This window comes from Anomalospiza imberbis, chromosome 15 (assembly GCF_031753505.1).
Source record: "Anomalospiza imberbis isolate Cuckoo-Finch-1a 21T00152 chromosome 15, ASM3175350v1, whole genome shotgun sequence".
Lineage (NCBI taxonomy): Eukaryota > Metazoa > Chordata > Aves > Passeriformes > Viduidae > Anomalospiza > Anomalospiza imberbis.
This window is the reverse complement of record NC_089695.1, coordinates 5,111,959-5,134,649: the sequence shown is the minus strand read 5'-3', so window position 1 is coordinate 5,134,649 and position 22,691 is coordinate 5,111,959. Positions and strand designations below refer to the sequence as shown.

General features: G+C 38.5%; 1 protein-coding gene across 20 annotated transcripts in view; it reads left to right on the top strand.

Annotated features, from left to right (window-relative positions):
- The window catches only part of TENM2 (teneurin transmembrane protein 2), a 1,085,256-nt gene that overhangs the window by 742,398 nt on the left and 320,167 nt on the right, over positions 1 to 22,691 (top strand). Inside the window, exon 1 of one of the 20 annotated variants that reach the window (XM_068205639.1) lies at positions 4,231 to 4,769. The exons of 18 other annotated variants lie outside the window; for them this stretch is intronic. In XM_068205639.1, coding sequence (XP_068061740.1) covers positions 4,724 to 4,769 — 46 coding nt within the window. In that variant the 5' untranslated portion in view covers positions 4,231 to 4,723. Of the gene's footprint in view, positions 1 to 4,230; positions 4,770 to 22,691 lie in introns of those variants that run through there. One more of the 20 variants, XM_068205640.1, reaches the window with a different exon arrangement.

Below are 22,691 nucleotides of genomic sequence, written 5' to 3'. Positions count from 1 at the left end.
TTACAAATAAATACAAGGGTGGGGTGGAATTATATGTCCTTTGAAAATTTTGTATCCAAATAGTCAAGAACATACTGATTATCTCCTATTTTAGTACTTTAGCAGAATTTGTAGAAATACTGATTTCCATTAATTCATGAAATGATTGGTTTCAAAACATATTAACACTTATTTTTATGGAATAGAGAACTAGAAATTAACTATGTAAATAAAATAATAATTTAGGTATTGGTTATTATCACTTACTGAGTTGACAATGATAGGAATCAAATATTATTTTCAGTAGCCATTAAGAAATCTGCATGAGTCATTACAAGCTGCTTTCACTGGGGTTTTCTTTTTGTTTCCTTTTCAGAACACTTGGCTATCCCTTCTATCATGTAACACAGGCAGTTGTAGATCAATTTGTTCAACCATGCATATAGTGAGTAAGGTTGTACTGTTTGGACCAAATGGAGGTCATAAACAGTTTTAATTTATAATGATGCTATCACATGTATTCAGTTATGCTCAAAAAGCAGCATTTAAGTGGTTTTATTATTCATACCAGCAAGAGCATCAGAGTTTTTCTTCATCCTGCCAGGATGCTGTAGCTTAGGCTTGTGCAAGGTCTTTATTTTGTGCCTCTCACCACTAAAATGATGTCTGATCCTGATGCTTCTTTTACCACACCAACTGCATTTTTCTTTGTAAATTGGGTGCTGGGAAGTTAAATTTAGGCAATACAAGACACTGCCTTCCTTCTGGCCCTTGTGCTCCTCCTGTATTCCTTCTGAGCAGTGAACAGAACCATTCTAGGGAATGGAGGCTGGGGAGAGATGAAGGGCCACACCATGCCCTTATAATTTTATAGTGCTTGTGGTGTTAGAGATCCAAAGGTATTATTGAAACAGGGTTTTGGGAGATGAAAGCACTATGCTTTATTAAACCAACAGATGTAACTGAAAAAAAAAATAGATGCTCTCAGAGACAGTCTGTCTTCAGGTCTGAAACAGAAGAAACAAAACCAAAAGGCTGGAAAAGTTAACGTTTTGTTTGTGTCACCCAACTAGATAATTGGCAAAGAAAGTCTTTGCTAGATGTAAAATAGAGAAGGATGCTCTATCCACTGCTAAGAGAAAGTGGTCATTGGCCCCTCTGCATAACCAGAGCTTTTCCTTCTGCTCCAAAGGACTTGCAGTCAATGAGTGTTTCTGGCCAGGAGTCCCTGTGATAGGTGTGGGTGCTTTCCCACTCATTTGCCACTTAGTTTCCCCATCATGTGCTGTGTGATGCCCCATGTTCTCAAAGACCCTGTCCTTTCCGGAGGGGGTTGTAGGGGATGGGGCTGGATTCAGCATCATTGAAACACAGCAGTGTGGTGAATGTTCTAAAATTATTCTGTTCCTCCAGAAGTTTGAGGTCACTGAGGATGTGTTTGCATGTGGGCTAAAACACAGAGGAGAATAATCCAGATTTCTAGCAGAGTAGACAAGTATGGTGTCAAGAGGTTTTCTGTGATTAAACTTAAACTTGGCTTCCTCAGGTAAGATTGAGGGGAAAGCTCTGGTTTAGTTATTTTCTCTGTAATGGTGAAAGTGTAAGAAGGTCTGGAAATCAGCTATTTATATCTCTGCACAAAATGGCATTGCTAGTACGTTTCTGTGTGTAGTTATTTTGTAATGGTGTGGTGCTGGTGTGCTCCTGCAGTACTGCTTGAGGAAGCTTAAGTGGAAGCACATTTAACAGCAGTAAAATAGAGTTTTCTCATTCATGTTCATCAAAGCCTTGCCTGTCTTATGGAAATGTGGCTGATTTATAGAGTAACTTCCATAGGAGAATGACTTGCCTTGCTCACTGGAGCTATAAGGAGTCAAGCAGTTCAGTGTCCAAACACTCTTAGTTCGAACACAAGGTCAGTTCTTATAGAAAACAATTTATTTTCTTCAGTGTATAAGCTCATGCTTGGTTTTAGTGACAGTCTTATGCCTTTCATGAAAACAAACAAGCTCCATGCATGTTTTCAAGTGTTTTGTTGACCTTGGATGCAAATGCAGCCATTTGATTCCATTATGAATTTGTAGATAGGCCTGTGAGAATGAATAAATGCTTCTAGAAGTACGTGTGTATGTGTTTGCATTTCCTGAAAGTTGTTGTCATGGATATAATCTAGTACATTGTAAGAGATGTGGAAACTTCTTATCAAGACTTGCATGAGAAAAGCAATTTACAAGTAAGGGTGAGAAAATACAAAATGAATGGGAAACAGGAAAGATCTCTCCCCTAATTGTTGCTGTTACTCATTTTAACCCTAGGCAGAGGAGCTTCCTACAGCACTTGGGACTTTTTGTTGCTTGTTTTCTTTTCAAAAGGTAGTGAGGCAGTTCCTTTAGAGTATTTATTAATAATACTCTGGGAAAAAAATGCAATAACTAAACTCATGCCTCTCTATTTCTCCCTCATCTTTGTCCCTCTGAAATTTCAGGTGGTGTTAATTTCCATAAAACAGGAGACTTTTTAAACAGTGTAAGGAATCCATTGGACTCCTTACAGCAGCAGAGCATGAAGGGATTCTTGATCCATCACACAAACTGCTCCTGTGTTGGGTCAGCTAGTGGTGCATTGATACACATACAGAGAGATTTAAAGGCCCATTGTTCTCATTAATATTTTTTGTCTTTATGGTAACTAAGTTCACATGATGAAAGCTGCTTAAGAAGGTTAGTGAGAATCTGATTTTAATGGATCTGTATTTAAGTCAGTGGATTCCCAGTCCCCAGGGGACAAAAAATAAGAGGTGAAATGCTGAAGCAATCACAAATTTAGCAATAGGTTAGGGTTTGCAAGTTTAAAGAGTTGTTTTGCAAGTGTTGCTATAAAGATATGAAAGCTGCATTCCATCTGTCCAGAGCTTTTACTGTGATGGTTTTTTTGTGAGATTCTGGAGGCAAACATTCATAGAAAAACATTAGTTCTTACAAGTTTTGTGGTATAATAATGATATAGAATTACCTGGGGTTGAAACTGACCCCTGATTCCCTGATAATAACTTATGAATTCATCTTTATAACCTGCTCTCTGGAACTGGAAAACCCTTACAAAAGAGGATACCAAGTTATTTAAAGCTGTTGAAATGTTCTTTTGGGCTCCCTGAGTACCTTCAGACCCAGATGCCAGTATGTAACACTGTGTGGCTCGCATGAGCCACCACAGCACTGTTCTGCACAGGCCAGAGTTAGATCCAGATTTTTGGCATTCTTGCCTTTTCCCTAATGCAGTTGACATGGCAGGATCCAATTGCCCAAATAGGGTGCTGCAGCAAAGAAAAGGTATCTTTAAGGTTTCTTCCTATTGTGTGTTGGCTCCATGTAAATCCAAGTGTGGTTGTGGGCTTGGGTCAGTTCTGCAGACAAGGACTTTGTGTGCTTTGGGCCAGCTGACCAATTGCCAGCTGGCATAAAGCCCATTTCCCTTGACCACATAAAGGTAAGAGGTATGAACAAAGCAAATCACAGAAGCTGCCCTGATGTTACATGCTGTAGTTAGGAAAAAAACCTCCAACCAACCAAAGACCCAAACAATCCACACACATCCTACGCCCATCTTGCATGAAAATGAACCCTACTGGTATGAGGATTAAATGTGGATCTCTTCTAATGGGAATTCAAAATTAAATTTGAAATTTGGGCTTTAGCTTGTTACTGATTTTAAAAAAAACATTGGCAATATGAACATGTCTGATGCATTCCTTTAAAAATGTTAGTTCTGGGTCAAGTTTCTTCTTCTCCTACCACTTTAGAGCAACTTCATCTAGAAATTCCAGGATAAATAAAATTAAGTGTCTGTAATACCTTTTTAAAAAACAGATTTATCAACGCTAATATGTTTTGTTGCTATGATAACTCAGTTATCAACATTAAACATTTGTTCAGTTCATTTGTTTATCAGTGGCAGTTTGTTAGCAGTTATAAGTAGAATTCCATCTGCCAGATGAACTATATTGTAAATTAATGGAGAAATTAGCAGCTCCTGTTTTTTGGGGGCAGGGGGAGGTGTCTCTCCTAATGAATATATGAACTGAGTTGCTTGTAAATGCATCTCCAGGAGATGGTTGGGGGGCATCTCAGGTGCACTGCACACAAGTGTGCCAGTCAGGCGCAAACAGGCACACACTGTGATTATCTCAGTTTTCAAACCTGGAAGAGACAAGAATGTGTTGCTAAATGAGAGAGGCAGTATGTCATGCTCACTGAGATAAAAACAGAAGCTGCCAGACACTTTGGCTTTATTCTGCGAATTCTTTGCTTCAAAACTCTCCTCTTTTCTTCAGGCTTATTCTGCCTCCCATTCTCATTCTTCCTCCTTCCCTCGCTGCTGTCGCGATCTCTCTCTCATTGTTCTCTCCCTCTTCCCCGTCTTTGATGCACATACGTTGTCACATTTCATTGACTCTCCCCTCTTCTCTGTTCTTACACTCACGCCTAGTGGTGCTTCAGCCAGAGCTCGCAGCCTCTCCGCCGAGTTTTAGTCATGTGTGAAGCTCAGTTTGATCGAGCGCTCCTTTTCTGCCTTTTCACTCTCGCCAAAGATTAAAAGGTGGCGTCACATCGCTCCCCGGCTTTTTCCCGCAGGAGGGACTTAAAAGGGACAACAAAAACTAATCACTTTCAATAAGCGTTTTCTTGCGAAAAGGGACTTGGCTGTGCAATTCGAGGCCGGTGCTAAGGATTGGGAAGGCTGGAGGATGCTTCATACTGCTAACAAGGGAAGGAAGCCTTCAACTGAGGCAGGTAAGAAGTGTCTGAACGCGAATGTTTTATGGAGTGCTTGGTCGGAGCGGTGGATTTCAGCCTTCTGGAACTGAGGCAGGCAACTGCAGCAAGAGGCAGCATCCGTGTTGTATCAGATTCCTTTTGTTTAAGATGTAAAGTCTGTGCTAGAAATTCAATTAGAGATGAGGTTCTCAGAACACTGTATTCACAATGACTGCTTGTTTTTCCCCCCCTTTTCTCTGTGTATGAAAATAAATCAGACACACAGCTTTTGTGAAAGCTGGACTTTGCTTAGGGTTAAATTCAGTGCTAAAATCTCAGTGTAAGAAAAGCTTTAGAGTCTTAAAACCCTCAGGGAGCTTGCATTCTGCAATTTGATTGCAACAGCTCAATTAAAAAGAAGATTTACTTATTTACTCTTTATTGTGTAAGGTAAAATCTAGCATTGAGTTTAGGTCTAGGTGAATATGGTTTGTTTGCCTGGCATTTTGTCGGATGAATAGCTATACCCTTTTAGACATACTGTAAAACCTATTTCGTGTTTATGCTTTGTAAATTGAGATTAAGTAGCATCCTGAATGAAATACGTGACTAAAACTCATAAAATGAATCTGTGTTTAGTAAAGCAATCACCAAATTAGAATAATGGATTTATGTCAGTTGTCAAATGGAGTTAACTCTGAAAGTGCTGTCCACAAGTGCACTTGGATTACAATAAAGGGCTTTCTGTTTAACAGTTATTGAGAAGAGCTAATTTATCAGGCAAAGCCTATGAACTTGAATCTTGTGATAATATAAAATTCTATTGCCCTAAAGGGTTTGTGGTTTTGGGAAATGTGCCCTTTTATTCTCTATAAAAATACATTAAGGTTTTATAGGTATTCAAAAGGCAAAAATAATTTTAGTAAGTGCTTTTTATTCACAACTGGCATATTTAACTATCGGGACGCCTGTTTCTGTTCGTCACTGCCTTTAGTGCCTTTTCTCCCTCTCCCTACATTTTACAGTTGCTCTCTGTATCAGCAAACTGACTCAAAATAGGAGGAAGGGATTGTGAGCAGCAATGATATTCTGAATTTCATTGTCACACTGAAGAGTGAACAAGCAGTTAAGGAGAGTTAGACCATTATTAGGGCTCGGGAAGAAAGCAAATACTGCTGTAGTGATCAGAGTTATTCCTAAAGTGGAGCACTTGCTGGCTGGCTCTGAGCAGGGCTGGGAAAAGCTAACTTCGTAAGCTGTCACCGAGTAAACATCCTTGGGTAGGCACAATTTCGTGGTGCAGACCTACAGATGAGCACCCTGCAGAGTGAAATGAATCTGTTTGCTTGAGACCTTTGGTCTTGATGCAAGTTCCCCCCCAAGGCTGGAGCTGCCTGCAGCCCCCCGAATGCGCAGTGCCCGTGCCTCGCCATCCCAGCAGGGCTGGCTGTACATGGACAAGGCACCAGAGCTCGGAGCGACTGAGCCCCCAGGGAAGCAGATTCTCCCTCGGTGAAGGGGACTTCAAGCCCTGCTCCTTCCTTCGGTGGTAGTTAATCCTGCACTTTCATCCTCATACAAAGGGACAGATTTTTTTAATTTTTTTTTTCCCCCCTGAAGGCTTGAAGTCAGAACTTGCAAATGTTTCACTCTTTTGCTCTGCATATTTTTACTTTTTAACTATGGTTTTGCTGAACTTGTTTATTTCTTAGCATTGGAATCGCCACTCCAGCTCTGTTTCACCTTTCAAAATGTTTCTGTATGTTCTTCCAAGTTTTTTTTTATGCTTCAGTTCTGTTTAGGCACATGTTGGGTCAAACCAAAATTAGGAGTTACTTCTCTGACAAAAATGGAAGTCCTGGATGTAATGTGGTACTTTAAATGATATTTTGTGACTTAAATAAAGTATATCTGAGTATAAATAGTAGATGAATTCTGGTAGGAATTAGTCATGAAGACTTTGGTGCTTATGAAATGCCAGATAATTGGAAGGTTGAAGCTGAGCCACCTTGATGTGCTTGAGCCCAGAATGCAGGATCTGAATTGCAGAGCATTTATCTCTGCTTTTGGCATTTGCTAACTCTGCCCTACTAGATGTTAAATGGGTGATTAATAGAAATAGCAGCATTTTACTGATGTTCCAGTAGATGTTGCTGGAGAGCAAAGTTAAAATTACTTCATCTACAGAGAGAAATGCAGTGAGATTACAAAAACCAAAGAAAAACCTCAAGGCTGTTGGTAGTTCTATAATATGAGATCAATAATTTTTATGTCATTATTATAGGTGCTATTCCATCTGAAAACCTGAAGAGACACGTGCTGAAATGAGGCACATGTTCATACAACCATGTGTCTTTTTTAAAGATTTTAGTTTTTACTTACTTCTTCAAATTTTATCACTATTATTGACATTGTTTGATCTGTGTTTTCTTAAAGGAAGGGCTGAAAGAACATCCCTGAAAGGTTTTTTTTTCTTTTATTTTCTTTTAAATAAAGCCACAAAATACAGATGTTTCATTATAAATTAAGAAAATAAATGCATGCCACCTCAAAATTAGAGTTCCAGTACAGTGAGGTTGCTTTCCTTTGAGAACAGCAAGAGCTTACCAAATCAACACATAAAAGACAAAAAACCCCTCTTAATTTGTATGTTATTTTATGTGTGCTTTTTTTGTATTAACAAATGTGAGTTACCATCTTATGTGACTCAGTTGTGAGAGAAGCCCTATGATGAGTCTCAGATCAATAAATTGTAAGCACCTAATGGCAAATGTGTGAATAGTAAACTGTGATGTTCTATGCTAAAACTGTTTTAATTCATCTCATAAAATGATAAAGCAGTCCCAAAGGAGTGGAGGATTTTAGTATACAAGCACTAACTGATGCAATTTCAGGCAACCACTGACCTCTATCTGTGGGAATATTTATTTTTGGAGATGATCATCAACCATAACTGATTTCAAATTCAAAACCCTAATGTGTGTTGTGTTTCTTTAATCCTAGCTTTTCATGTAAAGCAGGATAAACATGCAAAACTTAGCCTAGTCATGCTAAAAATATGATCTCTGTGTGCAACTGGTTTGCACCTATTTGTACATTAATTAAAAAAGACAAGAATTGTTTGAAGACCTCTTAGAGATTTCAGTTTTTAGAATTAAAATTACTATATTTGAATTTTATAATACATAGGTGCATGTTTTTATTTTGTTTCCTACTTAATGTTGAAGAAAATTTCAACTTGGGCTTATAATTGGGGAAAAAAGTGCACATAGAAAAATGTGTAGCAGATCTCTACAGTCGTCTCTCATGTAATTAGCATTGTATGCTACTTACTCTTGTGGCTTAGATTTAGTATTTTTATGGGTTTTGCAAATGCGTGTGCCAAAATGGCTTTAATCTGAGAAGCTTTAGGTTGATTGGGGTTTTGTTGTTGTTGTTCATTTGGTTTGGGGTTTTGTTTCCAATATAGGTTTGCTATTGCTAATAGGGATTTCCTTAATGTTCTGCTTCTTTAATTTATTGCTCAATTTGTGCATGCACACAACTGTGTACATGCTAAGGTAATTCCTTAACCTTCAGAAAACTGTCTGTGTACTTGATATGCAGAGGAAGTGAAGTCTTTCTGCATTTCATGGGTATAGTTTAGGAAATGTAATAGATAAGTATTTATTGAATGGACATGTAGTTTTTGTTTTCAAACTTAGTAGTTCCTATGGTTTTAGGGACCATTAGCCATGGCCATTACATGTTGTATGTCTCAGTTGGCCATGGCCAAAAGTTCATGAGCACTTAGACGTTTTTAAAATTCTGTGTCACTCGGAAAAATAAGCCTGACTGTTTCCAGTGAGAACATCACCAGAATTATGTTCTCGTACCTTCCTCACTCTCAGACTTGTCAGTTCAATGAAATGGTACATAATTTAGTTTAAAAGATTGCAATATGTCACCGGTTTCTAAAGAGAATTCCCTGTTGAAAACATTGGCAAATTCAGTTTAAAGGCTTATGACACAATATAGCCCTAAGGAATAAACTTTTATCTTTGTATTTCTCAGTTCTCAAAGTCATGAAGAGAAAAGCAAGCATACTTGTATACTGGAATTTTACTTAGGAGAACACTCCTGAAAGCTCAGAATAGCTGCACAGGGTCAATAATTTTGGCCACAATTGAGTTTAGTGCCATATTTCTCAGTAACAGCAATTGTGTATTTCTAGGTTAGTCTCTGGATGCTTATTTATGTATAAACAACGACCAAAATCTGAATCCATGTATTTTAATTTAAGCCCATTTGAAATGTAAAAATACCTACCTAGTCTCACATTATTGGAACTGAGGAGGAATATATGTCTAGGCATCTGCAGTAAGTTATTGACATATCAAGCTAGGATGTGTACATAGGAAAATACTGTAGATAATAGTAATTTAATGACTTATTTGTGAGGCTTGCATCTATATCAGAGACTGTGATAGTACCATTAAAACAGGTAAATAAAAATGTGGAAAAAAAAATTAAAAACTAGAAATAGGATTTGGCAATGAAGTCATCTTAATCTTCTACAGGAGGTCATGGTTGTATATATTTTCCTCATTAATGATGCAGTAACTCAAAGTATGGGATGTAAGTTCTTTTAGCTATATTGTGCAGAATATATTTAGCTAGCACAGGTCTCTATGTATGCAGTTTTTGAAGATACAGAGATCAGTTGCTATCTGTAGCTTATATTGATTTAATAAAATTCAACCTATAGCTAGCTTATAGCTGATTCCAAATCAAATAAAATTTGTGTTCTGTTATCACACAGAATATGATTACAGCATGGAAAAACACTGCATTAGAGGGCTTTATACACCTGCCCTCAAAAATAAATTATTTATAAAAAGAAAAAATGCTTTTTAGATTAAGCTTTTCTTGAAGCAGGACATTATTTTTGGATTGTTCTCCTAAACTTATCATTGTCTTTGGGATTTCAGGAATAAAATCATATCAAAGTGTCATATGTGGGCCTTCTCTATAAAACACTGGAAGTGTTAGAAAACCCAATATATGTTTGCCAAGAATTTTGTTATGGAACTGAATACTGAGTATTTTCAGTTGGAGAATGTGCCTTTGAATTGTCACCTGTTAATTTTGTTTATATTTGTGATAATGTCTCTTGTACTTGACCACACAGTACTGCCAAGTAATGGCTCTTAATGGTGTCAGTTATTCTAACATTGTTAGGGAAGAACATAGTCTCTTCTGTTCCCCTCATTTCTCTTTGTTACTGGATTAATGTCTATTTTGAATAGATTTTAGTTGACAAATTCAACTCCTTCAGTCCTTTCTGTTTGGTCTAAATGTCAAACCCAACACAGGCTTTTGTGGGGTTTTTTTTCCCTGGCAGCACAATGGGGACAAGGAGTCTGCTGCAAGATGTTATCATTTGGTGGGGGAACAAGGCTTGTACTGAGCTGGGAGAGACTGGTCTCCTCTCCCCACACACAGTAATGTCTGTTTTTCAGTAACTCAGTGTGTCTGACCTGTAGCACTCCCTCCCCAGCAGATGTTAATGCTAAATGAAACCTGGTTTATCTCAGTATTTATATTGATATTCATAGTTGTAGCCTAATTCTGTACATAACTGATAAGGTGTGGTGTGTTCCTGTTGGAAGGACACAAAGAGAAGGGGGGGTGGTGGGAAACAGCAGGAGATTTCTGCAGGGAAGAAAACATTTCTGAGAACAATGTGGGATTAAAGTCAAAACTGGGACGTCAGATACTGAATGCAGATTTCTCTTAAAGTCAGCCTATTGTACTATTGCTCTGGTGTGTGTGCATGGACATAAATAATGTATATGTGCTATACATATATACATGCAGTCTCTAGAGGTCAGTAGAATGTAAGGAATGGACAGATGTTCAGTTTTCTAATATGAGACTTTGAGGTGCAGCATATCAGTTGTTGCAACCTAGTAAAAGATGAATATGTTTCTAATGAAGTTTAGAAGTGAAGTAATTAATCAGAGTTAACAAAGAGCTGAATGGAGGAGAATCATGTCTGTTGTGTTGCGGAAATGAGTGTAAATTATTTGTTTTGGGCAAATTCCTGATAAATGCTCATTTGCGTTCTGAGAAACTTGACAGAGATCCAAACCATGATTATTGTATTATAGCTCATTATATTGCATCTCCTTGCTACCTTTTCTGAGAGGATCTTGTTAGAATGACTGAAATGAAATTTAAAATGGTGTTTTGAGACAGCATGTGTCAAATGCAAAGCAAATCAAGGCTCCAGTGTGAGCAATGTATTTTCTCTTCATGTTGACCCTGTTAGCCATGGCCAGCCTTAAGAAATTGTTTCACCCTCGTTCACCACCTTCTAACATGAAATCTTCTGCATTAACTAATCACTTGTGGTTGAAGGTTCTGTTTTCTTTTTCAAAGCTGTGTTCCCGCAATCACAGAATCGTTTAGGTTGCAAAAGACCTCTAGGACCATTGAGTCCAGCCCGGGACTAATCCCCACCCTGTCAGCCAGACCAGAGCACTGAGTGCCACTCCCAGTTGTTTCCTGAACACCTCCAGGGAGGGGACTGCACCACCTCCCTGGGCAGCCCTCTCCCATGCCTGACAGCTCTTTTCGTGAAGAAATTCTTCTTGATGCCCAGCCTGAACCTCCTCCGGTGCAGCTTGAGACCATTTCTCCCTGCCCTGCTGATGGTTCCCTGGGAGCAGAGCCTGACCCTCCCCCGGCTGTCCCCTCCTGTCAGGGAGTTGTGCAGAGCCAGAAGGTTCCCCTGAGCCTCCTTTTCTCCGGGATAAACACTCCCAGCTCCCTGACATGACTGACTTTCCAGACCCTTCTGCAGCTCCATTTCCTTCTCTGCACATGCTCCATCACTACATTATCTAGACTCAGATCCTGACTCCAGAGGCAGGCTGAGTCACAATGACACATGTATCGTTGTATTGTAAACAATGTGGTTAGTTTTAAGTGGAGTTAGATTTTAAATTTGTATATGCCTATACACATAAATACATGTCTGTATATATAAAGGTCCTTTGAAATTACTGGTTTGTATGGTCTCTGTTTCTCTGCCTAAAGAGCCTTTTTGAGTGGTATTTGGCATCTTTCTTCTGTTCATGTTGTAGTTCTGCTTTGCATTGTAAAATATTGATAGGACAATTCCTGTCATGGAATTAGTTGGATCATCAATTCCCTTTTTGCTTGCCTTCTGGTTATTTTTGTTAGTTTGCCTGGAAGCTATGCTTCAAAAATCTCTGTGGTCTCCCTAGATATTCTAGAAGGCATCTTTCAAAGCAGTTTCCAAAACTTGTTTTAGTAGTGAGCTAAACAGAGTCAATTGCTGCAGGAACCACTTTAGTTTCCTTTTTCCACTGTTGAGTGTATTGAAAACTTTCTTTAAGCATTAGATATGACAAAATGAAGTTGTGGAAGTGGATCTCAAACTTCAGTATGTCTACTTTTGGAGAAACAGGCAAACTACCAGCTCAGTAGCTGCTCAGTTTGTATTAAATTTATGCTTTTAACATAACATTGTGGTGGTCATAAAATATGTACTTGGATTCATTATCATGATAAATAGTGAATATGCATTGATGTTAATGAAGTCTAATAGTTCTCCACATAAACAGCACATAAAACTTTGAAGATCAGCCTGGTTCTGGTGTGTGAAGTTTCAATATCTAATTATATGAAAACATCACCTCTGTAGACAGTGAAGAACTGACTTCCTCAATTTGAAACGATGGCAGGCCTTTGGGTTTAGTTGGTTTATGATGATATATTTTACTTTGCTTTCCTGTTTTTTTGTGTGATTAGGCACAAAATAATTATAACAGCAGTGATCCATATTTTTAGATACAGTGGCTCTTACCTACCTGAGAATTTTGTCAATCTTTGTGGGGACAAAACTGAGTTTCAGAATTCTCATTTCTAAAAAACATCTGTTATCATTGGGATTTTTTTCCCCCCCTTTAACAAGTGTAAGCAAAAGAATAATGAAAAGGTGGGGATTAGATCCAGCAGCACTAATGATGGAGGTGTATCTTTGGTTTCAGGAAATGTAAGGAGTGGATTGTTCTTTATATCCCCAGTCAGTTACATAAGGGAATGGGAAATTACTGGATACAGCAAAAACAGAGATAAGATTTTTTTAAAGGATATTTGCCTTTCAAAAATACATAAACCAACAGTTTTGAGAATAATAAACAGCAGGCAGGGTTAGTTTGTATTGTTCACCCTATGTTTCAAGGCATGCTATTAGGAAATGCTGGGTTCTAGTCCACAGCCTAGTAGGTAATCATAATATTAAAGAATTGTCTATATACTTAACTGTGATTGTGGAGAGCTTGATTTTATTACTCAGTTGGTCCCATGGTTCTTTGTTGAGTGTTTTATTTCTTTGTGAGAAGGGATGCATGCCTAGAAATCAGGACAAAAGTTCTTGACTTCTACAACACTGCAGAACTCTGAATTATATGCAAACTTGAGTAACCATGAGATCTGGATATAGAGAAATATGAAATGACACTAATAACCAGTATCGTTGTAAAATTACAAATTATTTCAATTTAAGTGATTTCATTTTTGTACACACATTTTTTAAGTCTGTCACCATAAGCTGTTGACTTCATCTTGAATGCATTCTGCAGTCTTGACAGTTGAGGATTTGTTAATACTAAATCAGTAATTGTTGGCTTTGAAGAGGGATCCAGCATCTTCAGCAAGAGCTTATTAAACTGTAAAATATGGATTGCCTTTACCCTAATGGCCTCTGAATCCTATTACCATCCCATTAGAGAGTGTGGGATTTTAGTAATTCTGTTGTTGTTTTCAGTGGGCAGCAAGTACAATGGGGAAGGGCAGGGGTTAATGCAATTCATCTCCTGTAATCGTGTAACAGTGAGTCCTTTATCATTCCATGGGAGTCTTTTCCTTCCTGCAGGGAGAGTGTCTGCAGCCAGAACTAGCCCCCCATGCCCAAAAAACCCACCAAAACCCCTTGAGATTTCCTTCATTAACACTACTTTGTAAATACAAAAGAAGTTGATAAATAAGTGCCAAGTAGGCTGTGGTCTAGGAGAGTTTTCAATTGCTATCATTGTGCCAAGAGGTATATTGAAAATCCTCTTTAGACAAGTTCATTATATTTTTAATTATTTAATTACATCAATACTGTAATATTCTGATTGGTTTCCAAATATATGAAAGCACCTTATTGCTTTCCCCATAAATTCAGTGTGAAAAGTGGAAACCAAAATGTAAAGCAAATGAGGAGAAAACAAGTGGTAGAGTAAGAGTGAAACTTCAATATATAAAATGATAGTTGTTTATTTTGATCTGTATAAGCTACCTCCAATGATAATAAGACTTACTAGAGGGATAATTTCTTTAAAGCTTTCGCTAGAAAGGAATGTGAAGCATTAGTAGTTATTAAGAGGGAGTAGAAGAAGTCATGTGCAGGGGTTTTGTCTGCCTTCAGTTGTGCATGAGGCCAATATGTAAATTTTTTTCAGCACCTGATTTTTTTTTTTTTCCCCAAGTGTTCTATGGAGATTGATTTGACAGCTAAATTCCAAACGCTAGAGGCAACTTGATTCGGATTTCAGAACAGGATCAAAAAGGGAAAGATTTCAATCAGATATTGCAGGATCAGCTGAGAGGGACCTGTCAGGGTAACTTTTCAGTTAAACAATATCTGATACACTGATGTGCATACCCTATTGCATAGGGGTTAGTTTGATTCATGAGGTACTTCCAGCTAATAATTTTCTTTTCAAATAGAGATAAAATGGATAAAAGTCTTATTTATTTAAGAAATTAGAAGATATATGTATAGATTGGAGTCATCATAGCTAATTTTCCTTTGTTTTCTTCAGTGTTTGAATTTGGTTCAACTGTTGTGTTACCTATAAATACAACAGCTTTATTATGAATTACCAGGATCTTGTGTGCAAACAGTGGGAAGGGCTAGAGCAGAATCTGATGGGAGATGGGTTACTACTGCTTAAAGCATAATGATTAAAGGTCATGTGAGCAGCTTTTTATGTCCTACCTGTATTTATTTATGTCTGGCAACATATGTCTGTCTTTTGCATGTCTGGCAACAGAGCCCAAGAAAGCAAAAGAGAGACATCTTTAAAGAAGCAAGATCTTTGAGATCAAGTGCTCTATAAAAACTGATCAGCTCATCTTTGCAGTCTTCCATCGTTGAGTTTGTGGGCCCTTGCTGTTGTTGCACATACGCAATTCCTCATCTGTGGCCAGATCTGTTTTCTGACACTGGGAATGCTGGGTCTTGGAGAGAATTGATTGGTGGCCTCCTGGTCTTTCTGCATTCATTCCTTCCCAAAAAGGAACGTCACAATTGCTCCCCCTTCCCATGAGTGCTGGAAAGAGAGAGCCTGAATTCATCTGCTGTGGGAGCTGCACATGGATAATCTGTTCTCTTAAACTATAAAAATCAGGGACCAGTAACCCAGTTTCTTTCCTGTGGAATAGATAGGTTCTCTTTTACAGGCAGTGAAATTTAAATGCCTGGCAGTATGCTGTACAAGTAGGTCAGTGTTATAGCTGGAACCAAGTCAACTGATTTGTCAGAAAGCTATTTTCCCTCCTGAAAGCACCCTCTTCTTGACCCTGCATTGGGTAGAGTCCATGTAGGTCAGTCTAGTTCTGTTAAGTGCTGAACAAGTCTGTGGGAAGGTATGGTCTGCTTCCTTGAGTTAATAATCTAATTATAGCCTACTTACAGAAAACTGTAGTATCTAAATATTTTAAGGGTTTTCTTCTTGCTTATGAGAAACTTAAACAAGATTCTACTGGAAGAAATGTGCTTACTTTAGAAAACAGCTTTGTTCTATAAAATCTCAGAATTAATATTTGTTCTAATCAGTGGGACCAGGGTGATAACAATAAAATGAGGGAGGATATATTGGATTTTTAAATTTAGGTTTTGTTTCTATATCAGAAAGGCTAAAGCCTTTCAGAACACAGTGAACAAAAAAATCACAAAGTAGCCATACTGGTATGAATCCTAATTAATTTACAGACTGATGTATAAAAATTATAAAAATGATGGAGATCAATAAACAAGGTTTGACAATAAAGGTGTTATAAAAATAATAATGTTAATTACAGAATTGTAACCAAAGGCAGTGTTGCAGTACTTCTGCTCACACTTTTGTGTGGATGAGGGAAATGTGCATCATGACCGTGAGAGGAGTGGCAGAGTTTGCCTTGAGCAGGTGCAAAGCTCAGTGTGTGCTGGAGTGAACCTGGGCCATCTGAAAAGCTCCCTTTTTTCAGGGCTGTAATGTCCAGTAGAGACATGAATTATCTCACTGCTGTTCCTTCAGCCTTGCTCCGTTTGGTTAATGCTGTTTGTGTATCCAGCAGGGTGGTGCAGCCACTGATCACTGCAGATGTGTCAGGGCACGTGTGTGGTGTGCTTCCTACACAACCGAGCTCTAATTTGAAACCTTTCTTTTATGTTGGATTATGTTTTGTAGTGCTGCAGTTTGTTAGGAATATAGTTAGTGGAAGACCTTTTTCACAGAAGGCCTCTCATTGCAACTTCTGTTTCAAACCTACACTGTTACATTTTGTTTGTTTTTAAAGTGCTGACTTAGAATGCATTGTATTCTGGGAAGTGCTGGCGTGGATTTGTGGGGTTTGGGGATTGTTTTTCAAGTACAAGCTTTATTTCGGTCTAAGTACATTGTGATTAAACTAAAACTATATAAAGAAACCCAAACTTTAAAACAATTAAGTTTATTTTAGTTTGCTTTTTGCATCTGAAAGCTGAGCTTGTTCTGTAAGTACTAAAATTAATCTGCCATCAAAATCATATTGTCTAAACATTTGACATATGCCAGAGAGGTGGAGAGGGGAAACAACAAGCAAACAAAACATTTGTGCCAAAGAGCTGCTTTTTAAATTAGCAAACAAAATTGATGTCTCATCCCAAATAAGAGAGCAGAATCTAATAAAGCATGCAGTATTTTCATTTTAATCTGTAAAGTAAAAACAAGGAAACACTCAGCAAAGGTGGAAGTAGCCAAACAGAGAGGTTAAGAATTGCTTTGTCAGGAATGAAACAAATTTGATGCAGGTTTAGTGGTCAGTTGTTAAACCCTGGACTAATAACTTAAGTGAAAGGTTGCAATCTAGTTTCTGTAATGTAATGAAAGAGTGTACCTGACTGTGGAAAATCATAGATCTAATTAGTAATTGTTCTTTTGAATTGGAATTTGTTTCTCTCTGGGCTCAGTAACATTTTATTGTACTTTAAATTGGCTCAAAAGGAAGATGGAAATCTAAACAAGTAGGCTAGTCCTTTCAAACCCCCCAAAAATTTGATTGCTGGAAGGACCATTCTGCAGCTGATGTGATTTTTCTGTATACTTCTGTTACTAAACAGTTCTTAATCTCAATGACAGAAAAAAAGTCTTTCCATGGTCTCAGGTGCATGGGTTTGAATGAAGGATGGAGGTCCAAAATGCATGGCTGCTGTGGGCAGTGCAGGGACTGTAACCTGCTGTCTCCAGGTTTATTTCAGGAGCTAGACTGGGCTCGTCTGGGTGTACTTGGCTGTGACATTTTGTCTGCAATGGGACATGTAGGCTAAGCAAAATGATCTGTTGTTGTTTGGATCACAGGTTTGCTCTTGGTCACATTTGGAAATAACTTCCAAGAGCTAATTTGGGAAGGGTAAAGCCTTGTTATGAAAAGGCAGGTAACATGAAAGGTTGAGCTTATTGTCTAACAAACCCCCTGTAAATTAATTCTTGCTTTCAATTTTTTTATCCTGGCATACCACATGGGGGAAAAGCCAGTAAGCTAATTGAGTCAGGATTATCTTTGTTCTAGCTATAAGCCAGCAGAAATGTCTGTTATTTTTCTGACAAGGTCTGCTAAGGTAGGGTCAGGAGGCCCAAGATTGAAAGGTGTCATCCTGCTCCTGCCTCCCACCCCATGCTGTTTTAAACAGCAGGAACTGCAGTTTCACATTGATCAGTTGAAAAGTCCAACCTGAAAAGTTTGAGAGATCTTTTCCCAGGGATGTTTATTTGTAATTGATGTTTTGAGGGCCGAAAAATCATCTGCCCACCTACAATTCTATTAATAAGTAAGAAATGGCGATTGGTTCTTGAGATTTTTTTGTGTGTTGGTGACCAGCTAACAATCTTTTCACAAAAATGTGCAAATTGGAGTCGTTCTGAGCTCAAGTTAACAGACCAGTGTGATTGGACATTTCAGATATTTTCTCCATGTCAACTCCAATGATTTTACACAGGATATCCCTTTTCTGATTATGGGAGCTTTAGCGCTGTTTACCAGCCATACTTATCCCAAGTGCAACTTGTTTGACTTATCTCTTAAAATTTCTCATAAGCTTGTGTAAGCAGGGAGCCTTTCTGGCCTCAGACTGGAATTTTCATTATTTTTAGATCATTCATGATACTCTGAATTAATTCAGGATTGTGTAATGCAGTATCCTTTTTGCAAAGTAGAAGTGCTTCCTATGCAATCTCAGCATTGTGTTCCAAAGCCATGCTCAGCTGCAGGTTTTGTACAACGTGTTTGCAATGCCTTTATATTAAACTAGAGCTCTCCAGATAGCAATAATTCTGTGTGGTGGCACATGTAGAGTGCTTTAATATTTATTCCTTCACTGCCTTCTGATGGGGGGAAAAAAAACCCTTTCAACTAGATTAACACAAAGCCTGTCTGCATCAGTTGCTCTGCTTTTTTAATGAAAACATTGAGTTGAATTTGTGAATGAATTTGTATTCTGGTGACTCTGGCATTTGAGAGACAAAAGTGACACTGACTGTAGCAAATTAACTGATTCAGAGAGAAGGTTTGACTATTCCAGATGCTTCTGACTGTGTGAAAGCCAGACATTGCATAGACTTTTATGCAATGCCAACATTCTGACCATCAGAAAGGGGAAGAGTCGCTGTTGGCTTCCCCACTATAATCTTCCCCACTATAATACTTCAGCTCGGGAAAGTATATCTTCAGTATAAATACTTCTGTTCCTAGTACATAATTGTAAAGCAATGTTCTAATATGTTCCTTTTACTTCCTCAAGGAAGTTGTCAGCATGAGTTTATATTAACCACTTGAAAAATCCTCTGTATGTATATGGAGAAAATGTTACATAGAAATTAGAAACCAGATTTATAAAATGAGAATTGGGGGAATAGGCAATTGCTTTTCAGTCTGAAGCCTGCTAGTTCAGATTGATTATTCTGATCAGCACTATATGGGTTTAAATCCCTCTCTGGATGTTTGCATTTTCATTCTTCACTGCAATTTTGAATGCACCTTTCAACTAGTAGAGAATTAATTTGTTCTTGTGTGTGTGTGGGCACTGGGATGATATGTAGTCTTATTTTCCTGCTGTCCCATTTGCTGACTGCAAAAGAATGGAATGTACCAGTGGCTGGTTTGATACCACAAAAGGAAAAAGCTGCAGCTCTACTGGCACTACAGTAAATTGGAAGGGAAGGTGCTCTTTCTGCAGTAGAGGTGTGTTCTGTTACGTGTTGGCATTGTTGGCTGTGTGGGACTTTGCCTCCTGGAAATGCTCCTGTGGTGTGCAGGCTTTGTCCCCAAGGCCAGGTTAAAAGTTGGGAGCAGTGGTGAAGTCACTGGTGTATGTTTGTACTGCTGCCAGTTTTTGTGTGATATGTTGTGTATTAGTTTACAGATAGAATCCTGATAAAAGACGTGTCCCTTGTCTCTGTAACACAGTTTAGGGAAAGGGAAAAGGAATAGGGGGAAAGTAAGCAAACGCCAAACACAGGCATTGTTGTGCTGTGCAGCAGAACTGTGGATTTTGGCATTTTGTGGTTGTTGGAAAAATCTTCATCTCATGCCTGAAACTAAGATCTAAAGGGATCTTTTTGCTCAGATTTTGTTTTCATGTGGGTTGTTTTTTATACTCCATCCATTGACAACACTTTCCCATGCATCCAGCAAACTGTAGGACCTTGCTTTTTTGTGTGAGTAAAGTGGATTTCACCTCAAAATAATAAACACATTAGGAATTGTTTGTCTGTTTAGGAAAATGTATGCTTCTAAGGTTTTAGGAGTTTTGTTCAAGGTCTTTAACATCAAATTAGCAAAAATAAAAGGTATATTAAAATCATTAGAGAGAGTGAGTTCTTGCTTTTACGTGAGCTCAATTTTCTCCTGTGCTAAGTCTCCTGAGATCTGTAGACAGTCAGTGCCAAGATAACATTGGCACCATTTTCTTATTGCCATGGTGATCTTCAGCTCTGCTGAATACTCAAGGGAGACTATGGTATTTTAAAGCAAGTAGAATTTTGGTAATTAAAAAGGCTGGAAGGAAGGGTCTTTCTAAATTTTGCCAGCCTGGGTAAATAAGGATAATGAATTATGTCTGAATAGGGAAGTTATTAGTCTGCTTTACTTGATTAGTAGAGAGTATGAGTCAACTAGAAAGGCTCCGAGGGTCAGAGTGGGGCAGGTGGGATCTCCAGGGTCCATCAGCGCTCGGGATCCCAGCTGAGATCCCGAGCAGCGGCTGTGCCTGTGCAGAACAAGGCTGTCCTTTGTCAGAGCAGGGCTGGCAGGGCAGAGCCCTGCTCCTCCTGCCAGTCTGCACTGGCACTGAGGGCACCAGAACATTCCAGAAGATTTGCACATTAAGGCTCTTGCTTGGACTTGGCCTCCTCCTTTGCAGGCTGTTTTATTAAACGCCAGTTTTACACTTTACTGATGGCAGTGATTTTTCAGGCTCTCCATCATTTCTCTGTCATGGCTCGGTTTTCATTTCTCTCAGGCTACAGCATGAGTCAGCATTTGGGATTGTTTTATGAAACTCTGATATTCCCTCTACTTTTTTTTTTTCCTTTCTCTTTTATGGCCCTTTCAAGCTCATCAATCAGTGCAGAGAGGCAGTGTAAAACATGCAGACAGGAAGGATTGTGAGACACCTGTTACACTGATATGTTGGGGTCAAAAAAAAAAAAATTATAAAATCTCTGTACTAGCACAAATTCAACCCTTCATTTCAGGTCAAATACAGCCTTCAGCCACAGAAGCTGTTTTTGCAAAGCTGTGTATTGTCTTGAACACTTTTGCAAAATATGCTTTTGGCAAGCAAATAAGCATTTAAAATGAAACTTAATTTTTTAATGTTAAATTTGGATAGTTTGTCAAAAATACAAATTACTGTGATGTGTCAATTCTTTTTAACTCATTCCATCCATATGCTTATAGCCATTGCTATCTCTTAATACTGCTTGTGATTTGGGGCAGGGGGCGTTCTTAAATACTTTCTTCATAATATATGATATTTAAATTTGTTACATTGCAAAGTAGAAAAAGCAAGCTGGATTCTCCTTCAGTGCACAGTTTAGTCATGGCACACCTGAAAGCTGTCCATTGTTCTTATTAAATGTTAAAAGAGATTCCAGTCCATTTTCCATATTAAAAACCAATTTACTTATCAAGCTGGATTTTAAGGCTTCTGAAGCAAGCTGCCCTGGTGACTTTAGAAATGCATACATGTGGTTCTTGCAGAACAGAATCAGTGTGCAGTTCCAGCTTGATACTGTGAGATTGTGAAGAAAACTTATTTGAAAGATTTGGGATTAAACCGGAAACTTGTATTTGGTGTCCAAAGTGTACATGCATATTTACTGTTCCTCTTATTTGGCTGTGTCCCCAAAAATATCTGTATCCAGGGGATAGAGTCTCAGTTCCTTCAGTGGTCTCCAGGCTGGAGCTCTGGAACAGCATTGCTATCGTGGTAGTAACCACGTTGTAGCTTTGCACAATCTCTAGCACAGGCAGCTAATGAAAAAAACCAAAGCCTGTTGGTGTTCTGGGGGCAGTAGAAAGCAGGTGCTGTGCGTGCGTGCAGACACCCACCCCGATCCCCCAGCTCAGCTGGGACCTCGTGGGGATGCTGCTGCCTCAGCCCGTCCTGTGCCAGGCTGCGGAACACCACAGTTCACTGCTGAAGAGGTAGGTGGATTTGGACAGCTCTGTATCAATTCCTGAGGACACGGAGTAACTCTCCCCAAATGGTTCAGTCTCTAATTAGTGGGCACAGAGCCCTGCCAAGAAATGTATTTCTGGCAGAGCTCCACTTCACTGAGTGGGTCAGGGTTTTGCTGATTTTTATTGCTGTGCTCTATGTGTGATTGATTTTGTTCAACTGAATGTAATCCCCTGGTCTGTTTGTTTTGTCATATGTAAATTTAATCTTTGATGGGGTAATCTTTACGGCTTTTTTTTTGATGGGATTTCAGTTTTGTGGTGGGCTTATGTATTTTCAAATATTTTAATGGAAGTATCCATTTAGGTAAATTAGAAGCTTACTAGCATTTTTACTTATTTGCATTGGGTTTTTTTATTATTTAAAGACCATAGGCTAACTATGCTCTAAATTTACCTTCTTTCTAAAAGGATAAACCTATTACTTGCCTGGCTCTGAGCAAGGATTACAGGAAATAAACAAGCCCAAGTCTCTATCTAGTTATTTTTAGCTTAACTATACTACTTCTTATTTCAGTTCAAGATGAGATGAGAACTGCAAATAGCCTAAATTAGTCTGTAGCATTTATATCTTGTTAAGTTTCCTGCTTTGGAAAATATGCAGGAAAATGATTATACGTGGTATTCATCTAGAGGCTGATGAGTTTGTTATAATTATGAAGGTAGATGTAATGAGATGAAAACATCTTTCTTTAGGCTCTCTGAGGAATTCCTTCTCTCCATACTGCTGTTGGGTTAACTGTTTTCTAACCAAAGTGTTCCTCAGCATTCACTTCTCATGTTTTGGGGTTTCCTCAGTTCCTGCTTAGGAAATTGATTGATTGGCAGCTCTGCCATTAGCATTTCTAGGTGATAACTAATTAAATTCTACATGCACATGAGTAAGATAATAAAAACCCCTTCGCATCTCATTTA